This window comes from Schistocerca nitens, chromosome 8, assembly GCF_023898315.1.
Source record: "Schistocerca nitens isolate TAMUIC-IGC-003100 chromosome 8, iqSchNite1.1, whole genome shotgun sequence".
NCBI lineage: Eukaryota > Metazoa > Arthropoda > Insecta > Orthoptera > Acrididae > Schistocerca > Schistocerca nitens.
In genome coordinates, this window is record NC_064621.1 from 471,735,921 (window position 1) to 471,749,039 (window position 13,119).

Consider the following 13,119-nt stretch of genomic DNA (forward strand, 5'->3'; position numbering starts at 1 on the left):
GACACGCTACATGTGACTCGTTGCTCTACTGCTGCACTTTAGGTGAAGATGATTATGTGATGAGCAACAACAGCATACAACCGGAATGGAGATCCAATTACAGAGGAGATTACAAAGGCAATGTTCGTCCAATATGTACCTGTGACCTACTGTGTTGGGCATTCCAGGTAGCTAAAGGAATGGAATATCTTGCTTCTCGGAAGGTACACATTTTCAGTTGATATTATTCATTATTTCAATATAGTTTTGAATTTTACCTGTTGCAAAATATTTAGCTGAAATATTCACTAAAATTCCACTGTAAAAAAATTATATTTTCTGTAGTCACTATTGGCATTTAACTCCCTTTTTATAACCAGCTGCAGTAAACTTTGATTGTTAGGGAATGAAGACGTGTTTTAAATACTCTGAACCTAAAAATTACCATTTGGTGCAAGCAAGCTTGTTTATTTAGTTAAGTCATCTTAAGAGTAACCTAGTTGGAAAAAAATTGTCAAATTGAAAAGATTCTTGAGAACATGTATTAACAAAATTATGATGGTGGGATTTCTTGGTAGGGTGAATGCAAACTGTTATTTTGGATGGAGGGACATTGACAGCAGTAATTCCAGGCAAGCTACAAGAAAGTGTGTTGAGGCACTTGTTGTTCATTGTGTGTGTTACTGATCTACCTGGTGATGTTAACAGTAATGTGAGTTTTTGCAGATGATTTAGATATCTGTAATGTAGTACTGTCTGAAAAAAGTTGCAGAAATATTCAGTCAGATTTTGACAAGATTCCAAAATGGTGCAAAAATTGGTGACTTATTTTAAATGTACATGAATGTAAAGTTGCACATTTAAAAAAAGTGGCATCACATTACTACAGTTATAATTATTCACAAGTAGGCTCTGTCAACTTGATACAAATACTATGGCGTAACAGTTTGTAGAGATATGAAATGGAATCAGACATGCTTAGTCATAGGTAAGGCAGAGAGCAAACCTGAGTTAATTGTCAGGATGCTGGCTGGCATGCTGTCGTCTACAAGAGAGACTGCTTAAGTCACTTGCAGTTCCCATTTTAGAATATTGTTCATGTGATGTTGTTTGGTTCAAGGAGAATGTCATGGAATTGTTTATAGGGAGGGAAAAGACTGTATTGGCAGATTCTCTGACAGACATAAATTATCCTATGAAAACTTAATTGTAAAATTTGTAGAACAGATATTTAGTAAAGAATTGAGAGAGATACTTCAGTTCTGTATGTATAAGTCCCATAAGGATTGTGAACACAAGTTTAGTCTAGTTACAGAATGCACAAAGCTATTTAATCAATGGTTCTTTGCGTGCTCCACATTTGATAGGAATGACTAGAAACTGTAACACATGGTGACTTGAGGGAATATCCTCTGCTGTACACTTCCAAGGGGTAGAGTATGGATGTAGAAATGTTAGCATTTACCCACTTTTGTCAACAGTAATATTATATTGTTCATAAAACTGTGTATGACAGCATTCTTTTAAGGTATATATTTTAAGACTAGGATATAATGCATTTATCTTGCACTGTGTTGTGTAAATGGAGAGTCAAAACTTCCCTGCGTTCCATAGGTTACCGTCCCTGAGGTGAATTCATAAATTTTGAATTAAAATATTAACATATAAACAGCATTTCACAATTGCTATTAGAGACTTCTGTGGCTACTGTGAGGACTTCGTAGATGCAGTTCTGGTGAGGAACCCATGCCCAAAAGTGTACCGTTTGATATAAAAAAGTTCAAAGTTGAGATCACTTTGAAGTTGCACACTTCACAGTAAAACCAGAGGAGTAAGGGGGCCCCTGACCAGAGTGCCTTACTGGAGCCCATAGCGTGCGTAATGCTTAGAGTACTTGTCGTTAGGTTCTCTTTTGTGTGATGGACATCCTCCTTATAGTCAAATGTGCACCACATGTACAGAGTACCACAGTCAGCCCACAGTCAAACCAGTTTCTCATAACTGTTGTTTTAGTTGAATGAAAATGGTGTGTGATGTCATGATTACAGCAGGGACTGACAATGGTGCCCTCTTTTCAGTTTGGAGGTGCATACCATGAAGTGGGGATTTGAAAGTGGTTGTTCTTGAAATTTGTGTTACATATGCAGATGGTGCATTAGTTAACATGGGTTCCTTGTCAAACCTTTAGCTACTAAAGGCTGCTCTACAACCCACAAGTCTGCAATAGGAACTGAAGAACACCTTTTATATTGCTGTATGTATGTTGTTGTTGTTGTTGTTGTTGTTGTCGTTGTCGGGCTCTTCAGTCCAAAGACAGGTTTGATGCAGCTCTCCTTGCTACTCTATCCTGTGCAAACGTCTTCATCTCTGAGTAAGTACTGCAACCTGAATGCTTCTGAATCTGCTTAGTGTACTCATCTCTTGGTCTCCCTGTATAATTCTTACCCTCCACGCGTCCCTTCAACAATAAACTGGTGATTCCTTGATGCCTCAGAACGGGTCATACCAACCGAGCCCTTCTTCTAGTCAAGTGGTGCCACAAATTCCTCTTCTCTCCAATTCTATTCAGTACCCCCCTCATTAGTTAAGTGATCTACATATCTAATCTTCAGCATTCTTCTGTAGCACCACATTTCGAAAGCTTCTGTTCTCTTCTTGTCTAAACTGTTTATCATTCACATTTCACTTCCATACATTGCTACACTCCATATAAATACTTTCAGAAAAAGACTTCATGGCACTTAAATCTGTACTCAATGTTAATAGATCCCCCTTCTTCACAAATGCTTTCCTTGCCATCGCCAGTCTACATTTTATATCCTCTCTACTTCGACCATCATCAGTTATTTTGCTGCCCAAGTAATAACTTGTCTACTTTGTTAAGTATCTCATTTCCAAAAGTAATTCCCTCAGCATCACCTGATTTAATTTGATTACATTGCATTGTCCTCATTTTGCTTGTGCTGTATGAATGTAATCCAAATGTTTATTTATTGAACAGAAGGGGTGGTATGCTATGTATATCCTCACATGGTAGCTTTTTTATATGATTTATTCCCAAGTGAAAATTTCCATTTCTGCATCTGTCTATTTGTGTGAATAACATGAAAGTTAGCTAGCTATCTTGTATGATTATGAGAAATAAATAGATTTTTAAATGAAAGTAAACAGCAGCAGTTGCTTTCTGTAACTTTAGAGGCAGAAAATGAGAGAACAGAAAGTGGAACTGAAACCAGATCAAAATTATTAAATTTATTCTTCTTCTTTATCTTCTGACTTTACCCCTATTTTTATAGGATTGGCTAGTTATTCTGGGTTTGGTAATGTAAGTGGTACAGTGTGGCCATATGCCTTTCCTGTAGTCAAAATGATTAAATTAATTAAAATAATACATTATACCAAAATGTAAAATATGAATGGGCTATAACTTCTTCTACAATTTTAAGGACATTTCCAGCTTAGTAGTGATTGTCTGGATGACACTAAATACTGGTATTTCAACTAGTCTGAGGCCAGACTCCCGGTCACTGTGAAGGGAGGGAGGATTGATGGATGATAGAGGTTTAGTGTCCTGTCAGTAATGAGGTCATTAGAGATGGATCACAACCTTAGATTGGGGAGAGATGGGGAAACTAAATTGTCTGAATCATTTTCAGTAAGACCATCTCAGAATTTGCCTTAAGTGATGCAAAGAGACTTCATGAAATCTGAATATGGATGTGAATCCAGTGGCTTACCATTACGCGCCACCTTGATTGATAAACAAAAAACTTTGCAGCCACATAAACAAGCATAAGTGAAATGCATTTGCATCACTATTAGCATTTGATAAATACAATGATGACTGAGACGATCATGTACATAGCAAATATTTGCTGAAGCATTTCATGCGAAAATCAAAAAGGATAAACAAAAGACAAGAAAGCAGTAATTGGGGAAACAAAATGTTAGGAAGAAGACCAAGAAGATTACACTTACTCTGCTCAATTTTATTGTTGCATTTCTTATTGATAGTGTAACACTTATCAACTTGTGTGGGCATAAATACGAGGGCATGCTGAAAACTGATGCCTCCAAATTTGTATGTGAAAACTCTGTAAGCCTTCTGAATAAAACAAATGTTATTAACAGTCTACATCTTTGTTCTTCATATGTACATATTTATTTCTAAACATAGTCACCCTGGTGACAAACACATTTCTCCCAATGAGAGGCCAATTTGTTGATACCATCATTGTAGAAGGTTTGACTTCGTTGTTGGAGTCACAACTTCAAATCTGCTTTCACCACGCCATTGCTATCAAAGTGAAGTCGAAGGAGGTGTGCTTTGCGTTTTGCAAACGCATGAAAATCGAATGGGGACAAGTCGAGACTGCATGGAAGATTATCAATGACAGTGAACCCAAGGCAACAGATGGTTAGAGAGGTCACAGCTTTTGTATGCGGTCTGGCATTGTCATGCTAAAGGAGAGAGTGCTTCATGTGTGAACGAGCTCTTCATATTCAAAACTCAATTACAGCACACTGTTCCTCATGCACTAACATAGTTACATTAAACACAGCCATATTACATGCTACGATTCGTAGCCCTATAATGAGAGAGGATTGCAAATGTGTAGACGCGAAGAAGAAAGATATAGAGTGTTACTAACATCTGTCTTCCGTAAAAATCTGAGTTTTTACATTAAAAATTAAGAGATATTACTTTTCAGCACACCCTTGCAAAGCAGATATTTACTGTTAAGAATGTTGTAAGCTGCCATATGCCATAAATGAGTCCTATTTTAACTGTAATCCCATTTTCAATATAATTTGTTCTCTTTCTTACAATTTTTTTTCTACCTATTTAAGGTTCTGCATGGAGACCTGGCTGCAAGGAACATTTTACTTGCTGATGAAAATGTAGTGAAGATCTGTGATTTTGGTCTAGCGAAGAGCATGTACAAATCAAACAACTATAAGAAGAAAGGAGATGTAAGAATCTTTACCTTTTGTGCTGTTTGTTTAGTGTCTAAATTAATGTGTAATTGAAGATAGGGCAGAATGGATAAAAATAAAATAAAGTAGGGTAAATAAAAAGCTGTAGACAGTGGCTAAAGATGATATGCTTGACAGAAAATATACATACAAGATCGTGAGGTTTTGGCATCACAAAATAATGAGAGGGAAATGTGGAAGGCTATCAGAAAGTAACTTAAAAAAACAGATTCGAGAAATATGGTAGTTGCACAGGTGATAAACTCGATATGTCTAGATGTGTTATCAGACACCACAAAAACAAAACAAAAAAATAAGATAAACAATTTCCTGCGCATACTAACTGCAGAAAATTGTTTACATTCGGCAGGTTTTCCAGTATGTGACTTCTGATAGTTTTTTTCCTTCACTTCAATGAATTGTTGACCACAAAGAAGTCTAGGACTTATTCAGTCCAGTAGTGGACAGATATCGTATTCCAATTCAGTGTGTTCCTCCCACAGAAAGAACTATAGTATTATACAATTACAGCACAGTTAATGAAGGAGAATTATTCCTCAGGCTACAACAAATATTATTTGGACAGGTGGCCTCTGAAACAGTGTAAAAGCTGAAACTAGCATCTCAGAAAATACAGGAGTGAGGGAACTAGTTTTTTGCCATTTCTGTTAACTCTTTGTCATCAAAGATGAACATTGTGGTAGCCTTCCAGTAAGTTCATAACTAAGAGCAGCATTTAAGGGGCACAGTTTTTCCCACAGTTCATTCACAACTAACTCATTGTTTCTAGGGTCCATTACCTGTTAAGTGGATGGCCATTGAATCGATCAGAGACAGGATATTCTCAACACAATCTGATGTCTGGTCGTATGGAATTGTGCTCTGGGAGTTTTTTTCTTTGGCAAGGACACCATACCCAGGTTAGTTATGAGCATATATAGACAGCTGTGTAACTATTGTATTTATAGGACTACCCTTTATGGTGTTTGTAATTACATCTGTAGTATGTTCCTTGTGTTAAAATAATTCTTTTCATTTGTTTAAAAAATTTAGGCATGGAAGCAGATGAGAAGCTTTATAACAAGTTGCTGAATGGTTATCGAATGGAGAAACCAGAATATGCAACATATAATATGTAAGTACAAACTAAAATGTACACTATACAAAAATATCTCTTCTAACTCGTGGCCTTTCAGATAGAACGGTGGTGTGGAACATGATTATTGACATAACACTAGTGAAACTGAAAATCACCAAAACAAACTGGATTCTTTTCTGCAACTTAGTAACATTTTATGACTGTTGTCATTCATGGTTGTGGCTGTTATGTAAGAGCACAATAGCACGTGAACACCCTAACTTTTGACACCGTGCGGATTTATTGGTTATTTTTCTTTGAATTCCGTTAAACGTATTGCAGGTGTGCTAATCTGAAATGCACATTACCGTTCTACTCTGCTGTCCTACATTGCTCCTCTTTACTCAGTGAAACTTGGCATCAGGGTTGTGAGCGCACCTTCACTTGTGCGTGTTTTAAGGAGCTTCTGTGCATGCACAATTGGCATGACATAATTGCCTTATGGGCCAAATACATACAAATTTGATAAACAATATGCACGGTTTGTGGCGTTCAGTACTAGCCCTTACCACTCAACAAGTTGTACATCAGCGCCACCAGGTGGTAGCACACTGCTGCAGACATTTATTCACGTTTGCTTGGCATAAATCCTGCTAGGTGGTAGCACACTCCACAGATATACCAAGTCACTCACAATATAGTAAAATTAGATTGGTCATTGTATATGTTATACAATCTGTTCATTGTAAGAATAAACCTGATGTAAACAAACGTAAACACGATGATTGGTCAGAAGCCATAGCACATGTACACTGGTGTTGTTACACTCTTGGAAGTAGGTCCTACTTATGTATTAGATGTATTATTACTACGTTAAGTTAAATGAAACTTCAAGGTATTCAAATGTATTAACAGCCATCAATGTTTTTATTAATCACGCTTTAGCTATGTAGTTTTTATTTCGAAAACGGTATACAGTCTCAGTCTCTGCAGCTTTGGGGTCTGATTGTCGCACTATTAATGCAAAGTATGAAAATGGCTGAGGCTGAGGCTGCTTTCTGTTCCGTAGTGAAACTTGCATGTGGAATATGGATAAAAGGGCCAAGAAATAGGCTGTTCTTAATGATTTTCATAAATTTATGGAGATAATCGGCTTTGAAGTTTTCCCAGTCACTGTATGTAACACATTTGATACATAAGCCCACATTGTCTGTGTAGTGCAGTCAGTAGTGTAATGGAATGCTAACCAAATAAATTTAATGGTTGGTTAGTTCAGATCTCTCCAGTATAATTTTTTTGTTGTCATTAAATTTGAAATACCTACATCTCATAATTAAAAAACTCATCATTTTTTATGAATAATGCATGTCGTCTTGTTTCTAATTACATATTGGATGTGAAATTCCTTTTTTTGATTTCAAATAAAAATTCTTAGTTATAATGTTTTATGAAAGACTGTTCATAAAAGTTGCTTAAATTATGAAAACATAACAATATAAACCTGACAGAACTGATACGGAGCCAAGTTGCGGGATTTGGCCTGAGAAGTAACAAGACTGTTAAGCTGCCAGACTTACTGGAACTAATGCATGCAGCTGTTTCACACATTACTGTCGAATGCTGGCAGGATATAGAACAGCTCTGTATAAAATAAGAGGAGAAAATGCAGCTCCTGGGTGGCTTCGTGGTTTCTGTTCTTGATAGGCTTGTTATCAACGTAGTAGGTGATACTTCCAGAACTGAAATGTATTTCTCGGATTCGGATAAGGAAGGAGCTAAGAGATTACCAGACAACTGACTGTAATTAATACTTTCAGTGGCTTCAGTATTCAACAGTACAGTGAAATCCCTGCGGTATGCTTTTGCATTACACACAGCTCGCTCAGAAAAATTACCCTATGTTTAAGATAGTATTCTAATTACAAACAAGAGTTATGAAAATTTCTATGTCAGGTGAGAAAGAGTGCATTTTATGCTTTCTGTCTGGTCACCTAAGAAGTGCACGGTAGTGCTGGAATTATTTCTTTGCTCATCTTTTTTTATGTACAAACTGCAACTACTCACATATATTACAGCTTAGTTGGACCATTGGCTGTCCAGTGCTATCCAGGTTTAATGTGCTGGTAAAGCTGTTGTTCCGCATTATTGCTCAGTCTACGTGCATGAAACAAGCATAAAACATATCCATACGATCGTACTTGACTGTACTGGTCACAGCTTGGCTTCCGCTCCACGTGAAGAGAGATCCAATGAGATTCAAGCAAACATGGAAGAATGCTGGCCTAACTGCAGTGTTTACATCAGGTTTATTCGTATGGTGAATAGAGTATAGTTACAGTGATAGAAAAACCTATGTTACGTGATTCTGAATGAGATATAGTACATCAAGGTTTGGGTTTTATCATACAATAATCCATTTGGGGTGCTGAGAAGCATAAAGCACATCATTGTCGATATTGCAAATGTAGCATTTATGCTTTTGTCATATGTTGATCTTATGGTGGCTCAGGTTTGTCTGTAACTGGTTTCTCTAGTATTCACGTAAATATGGGGGTGTTGAAGGCGGTGTGCTTTTGGTCCTTGCGGCTCTCAGTCCTCATTTGTATTCTAGTCAAGTGACCTTGTCGGTAGATAGTACTACTCGAATTTAATAATTTCCGCAAATGGCAGTTCGCGCTTAGAGCGGGTTGCTTACTGTGCAGGAATCTGCTTTCCTGTGTACTGTCAACACGAATCTGTTGAACCTGTATTAAGGGCTAGCAGAAAAGAAAATTACTAGGAAAAACTGGCCGCAAAGAAAGTAGCCCCTCCCAGACCAGATCTGTTGTTTGAGAAAATAATGAAATCAAATAAGTGTGACTACAGGCGAACATTTAACAAAGAAGTGTGTAACAAGCATAAGTTGTTGTGTGGGTGCAGTGTATTAGTGTCCGATTTTCAGCCTGGAAGTTAATGAATTAACTAATATATGAATTAGGGATAACATATGAGTTAGGGATGTTGTACATTTGTCCAAAAAAAATAAAGTATGAAAACTCCCACTTACACAAAAATGAGAAATGGAGAGTAGCCAAAGCTCCACTTAATTATTTACAAAACAACAAAATTCCACAAAAACAATTCTTCCTTTTTTTCAGAGAAATTATGCATATTGTTGTTGTTGTTGTTGTTGTTGTTGTTGTTGACAGTGGCTGAAGTTATATAAATATGTTGATAAGCATAACTGTTATACAGGAGATGCTATTAATTTCACATTCTGATATTTATCTGAAATTAAAAATTTGTGAACACCCAGAATGTATACATACGAGCTGCCACTGGTCATTCAGATTAAAACCTCTTGGCTCATCTTAGCTATATTGCTGCAGGAGCCTTCCGCAAAAGGATGTCCTTTCTCACCATGGTTAATGGCAGAGACACTTCAAAGGAATACAGTACATTCACTGAAGTAGGTTATTGAGGTTGACTTAGTATGATTACTTCAGAGGTGTTAATCTGCTTGAGTCTTCCTTGACAATGAGATTAAAGTTCTTGTGTAGCATACGAAAGGGGGAATAAATTTTATACAAAGTACAGTAGTGACCAGTTCCAGCTTCCTAAGTACAGGCATGAAACACACAGTTGTAAATTTGTTTATATGACGTGTTGCATTCAGTAGTAGCTGCCAAACTGTGTATTGTTAAGGTAATTCAAATTGACAAATTTCCCAATATCAAGAAAATAAGTAAGTTTGTGGCCGGCCGAAGTGGCCGTGCGGTTAAAGGCGCTGCAGTCTGGAACCGCAGGACCGCTACGGTCGCAGGTTCGAATCCTGCTTCGGGCATGGATGTTTGTGATGTCCTTAGGTTAGTTAGGTTTAACTAGTTCTGAGTTCTAGGGGACTAATGACCTCAGCAGTTGAGTCCCATAGTGCTCAGAGCCATTAAGTAAGTTTGTGATGCTGCTGCATTGGCCCACACCTCTTCCTGTGCCCACCTCGGCCCATGGCTCCCTCTGCCCACCCCTGCCCTACCCATCGTGTATTGATAGATCATCCAGTCATTCCAACATAGATTTTTCCATAGGAACATGTTATGTGGTATATTCTGATCTGTGACACTTTTTTATCTTGATGATCAGATTGTAAATAGTCATTACATCATGTTAATGCAATATATGGCATATGTCTTTTACCCTTGAGTGTATGGCCATAACAGACATTGCATCTTTGTGCATGTCACTTTCTGTGTTAGGTTTCATGAGACACATTACGCAACAGGAGTAGTACCTGTTGTCTCAGAATTCATTCCAGTTCTTGCATATCACATCCGAGGTGTTGCAGCTCCCATATTCCTGTTGCACATGCTATGATTGTATTAACTCTTCCTCATGTCTGATACTGGTTATGATTTGACAGTTTGTGCAGCATCGGTTTGATGTATATCGATTTTCAATACACAGTGTCCCAGGTTCTCACCAACCAACAAATCTAGAAATGGTAGTTGTTGGTCCATTCTTGGCTCCACAGTAAATATTATGTTGACATGGATAGTGTGCTGATGTCTTAGGAATTCGACGAACTATTCTTCACTAGGGCTCAACTTACGTGTACTGCATCTGAACTTTACAAGGTGCCAAGACCGATGCCTGTCTTTTGAAATGTTGCATGAAGAAATTGGCAATTATGGGCAGAACAGAAATGACCTAGTAGATCTGATGACATACTGAAAGATAAGCACAGATCCAATGTCACCGATCTCACAGAATATGAATTGGTTAATAAATGAATCTTCTTTTTTGTAGATGTACATAGGAATATGAAGAACACAGGAGCCCTGCGACCTCACCTATAGGGGTTACCAAAAATTCGTAAAGACAGTGTACCATTAAGACCAGTCTTAAGAGCTCCTGACTCAATTATATATAAACTGGCAAAACACAGTTTCTCCATTTCATGTTGTTCCTTTGTTTACAAAAGTGCCACTCATTGACTCTGTGGGCCATAACAGTTCCATTTTTGTGCAGGGTGTCACCAAGCTCTTTAATGAATGTCTTACCATGAGCTACTAATCTTTACAAGAATGTTAACAATGAGAGAGGTAAATGATAATTAATTGAAGCCCTCAGCTGCCCGACCGGTGTTGTTGATATACCTCAAGAGGGACAGTTGAAAATGTGTGCCCCAACCGGGACTCGAACCTGGAATCTCCTGCGTACATGGCAGACGCTCTGTCCATCTGAGCCACCAAGGACACAGATGAATAGCGCAACTGCGGGGACTTATCCCTTGCACGCTTCCCGTGAGACCCACATCATTATTATTAGCGGCAATGATGCTATTGCAGCAATAGTGGTTACTCTAGGCAAAAATGTCATAAAGAAAACTAGGACAGTATTTATGTTTGGCTGAACTGGCAGTCAGTCACCTTACTGATCCGATGAAATGAGTTCAGTTCTGACAAATGCAAAGCAATTGTGGTTAAATCTGGAAGAAGTTTTAAACAGAAGTCAAGACAAATATGTACAGTTGACACAGAAATCCCATGGTTTAAATATACAAATCAGAAAATTTTATGGAAAAGAGACCACTACCCACTCACTACAAGGGAGACTGCAGGGAAATGAGTAGAGCAAACTTAATAGCAATTCAGGCAGCTGTAAGAATGGCCATGTTTGAAGCCCACAGTAACAGTCACTTCAGATATGGCAAAAGATCTGTCATAAACTCCTAGGAAGTTCTTATCATACAGATCAGTGAACATGACTGAACCTTCCAACCAGTCTGCAGTGTATCCATCTGATGTTTAAAGTGAAGACAGCAGACAGAAAGCAGAAATATTAACCCTAAAGTGGGCACAGCGTTTTTCGTAACGTGAGTGGACACTTAGCGTATTTTGTACACGTGTTAAGAATAGCTGTCCTCACGTTATTAAGGTGAATGTGTGTGGTGAAAATCGCAGTTTAATCTTAGTTTACTTAAACAATGATAAAATAAAATTACATAAAATGAGCTAAAGTACTGTTTAATCGAAGAATAATGAAAGAAACTTCGTTATATCACTCTGTTGCCACAGACAGGTGTTACCCAACAGTAATGATGCACTCAAAGCATTAAGCAGCGCAGTTGCATCAGATCCCAGCTAACCACTTATTCAGTTACTAATTATCCCATAAACAACTGCCTTAGTGTGGGATTGTGCGGTTAGCACATAATCAGTCATTTTATAGCATGGAGTGTAAATTTTTTCTTACCTAGCTTGTTTTTTGTTTTATATTACTGCTGCCTACTTGTACGTGTGACAACATATTTTATCATTGTGTTAGCTAACAGAACAGGTACAGGCTCACAATTGTGAAAAAGCAATGGCATGATGCAGAACAATTTAATTTGTGGCACTTCATACATATGAGCACCTGTTTGAGGTTTAATTCTGTATTTAGAAATGTATTTACACCCTATGATACTACTGCACCAATGTTTGACCACGGCACAGTCACAATTGAGAAATGTTCATAGTAACATTCACAGTAGTAAATAGTAATAATAATAATAATAATAATAGTAATAATAGAGAACTTAAAACCAACAAGACACTGTATCTGAGAGAATTCCAGTGAGATTTTACATCAAAAATGCTTCTGAATTAGCCCTTTCCCTAGCTCATATTAATTCTGCATCTCTGGCACAGTGAGTAGTCTCCCATGACTGGAAAAGAGCACAGGTCATCTCTCTCTCTCTCTCTCTCTCTCTCTCTCTCTCTCTCTCTCTCTCTCTCTCTGTGTGTGTGTGTGTGTGTGTGTGTGTGTGTGTGTGTGTGTGTGTGTGTGTGTGTGTGAGAAATAGAAATATATAAAAGGAAAGGGAAAGGTTGTTATCCAAAATCTCTAAAAGCTCTTGGCTGATTTACTTCAGATTTCTACAATGTCCCCTAATGGATATTTGGGCAGAAATAGTCAATAGGCTGATTCAAATATATATATTTAAAAAATGATGACACATCGAGCATACAAGAATCGGGAATCACATAGGAATTGGGAGTCGCAGATGCCATGAGAGGACACTACAGTCACCAGAGGGTGTTGGTACACCAACATGGGTGGAATGC

At 37.7% G+C, this 13,119-nt stretch overlaps 1 protein-coding gene across 6 annotated transcripts in view; it reads left to right on the forward strand.

Moving 5' to 3' along the window:
* LOC126198831 (vascular endothelial growth factor receptor kdr-like) overlaps window positions 1-13,119 on the forward strand; it is a 609,899-nt gene that overhangs the window by 584,547 nt on the left and 12,233 nt on the right. For all 6 annotated transcript variants that reach the window (XM_049935408.1, XM_049935407.1, XM_049935406.1 and 3 more), the window contains 4 exons: window positions 43-203; window positions 4,831-4,953; window positions 5,747-5,876; window positions 6,010-6,091. In XM_049935408.1, coding sequence (XP_049791365.1) covers window positions 43-203; window positions 4,831-4,953; window positions 5,747-5,876; window positions 6,010-6,091 — 496 coding nt within the window. The remainder of the gene's footprint in view (window positions 1-42; window positions 204-4,830; window positions 4,954-5,746; window positions 5,877-6,009; window positions 6,092-13,119) is intronic.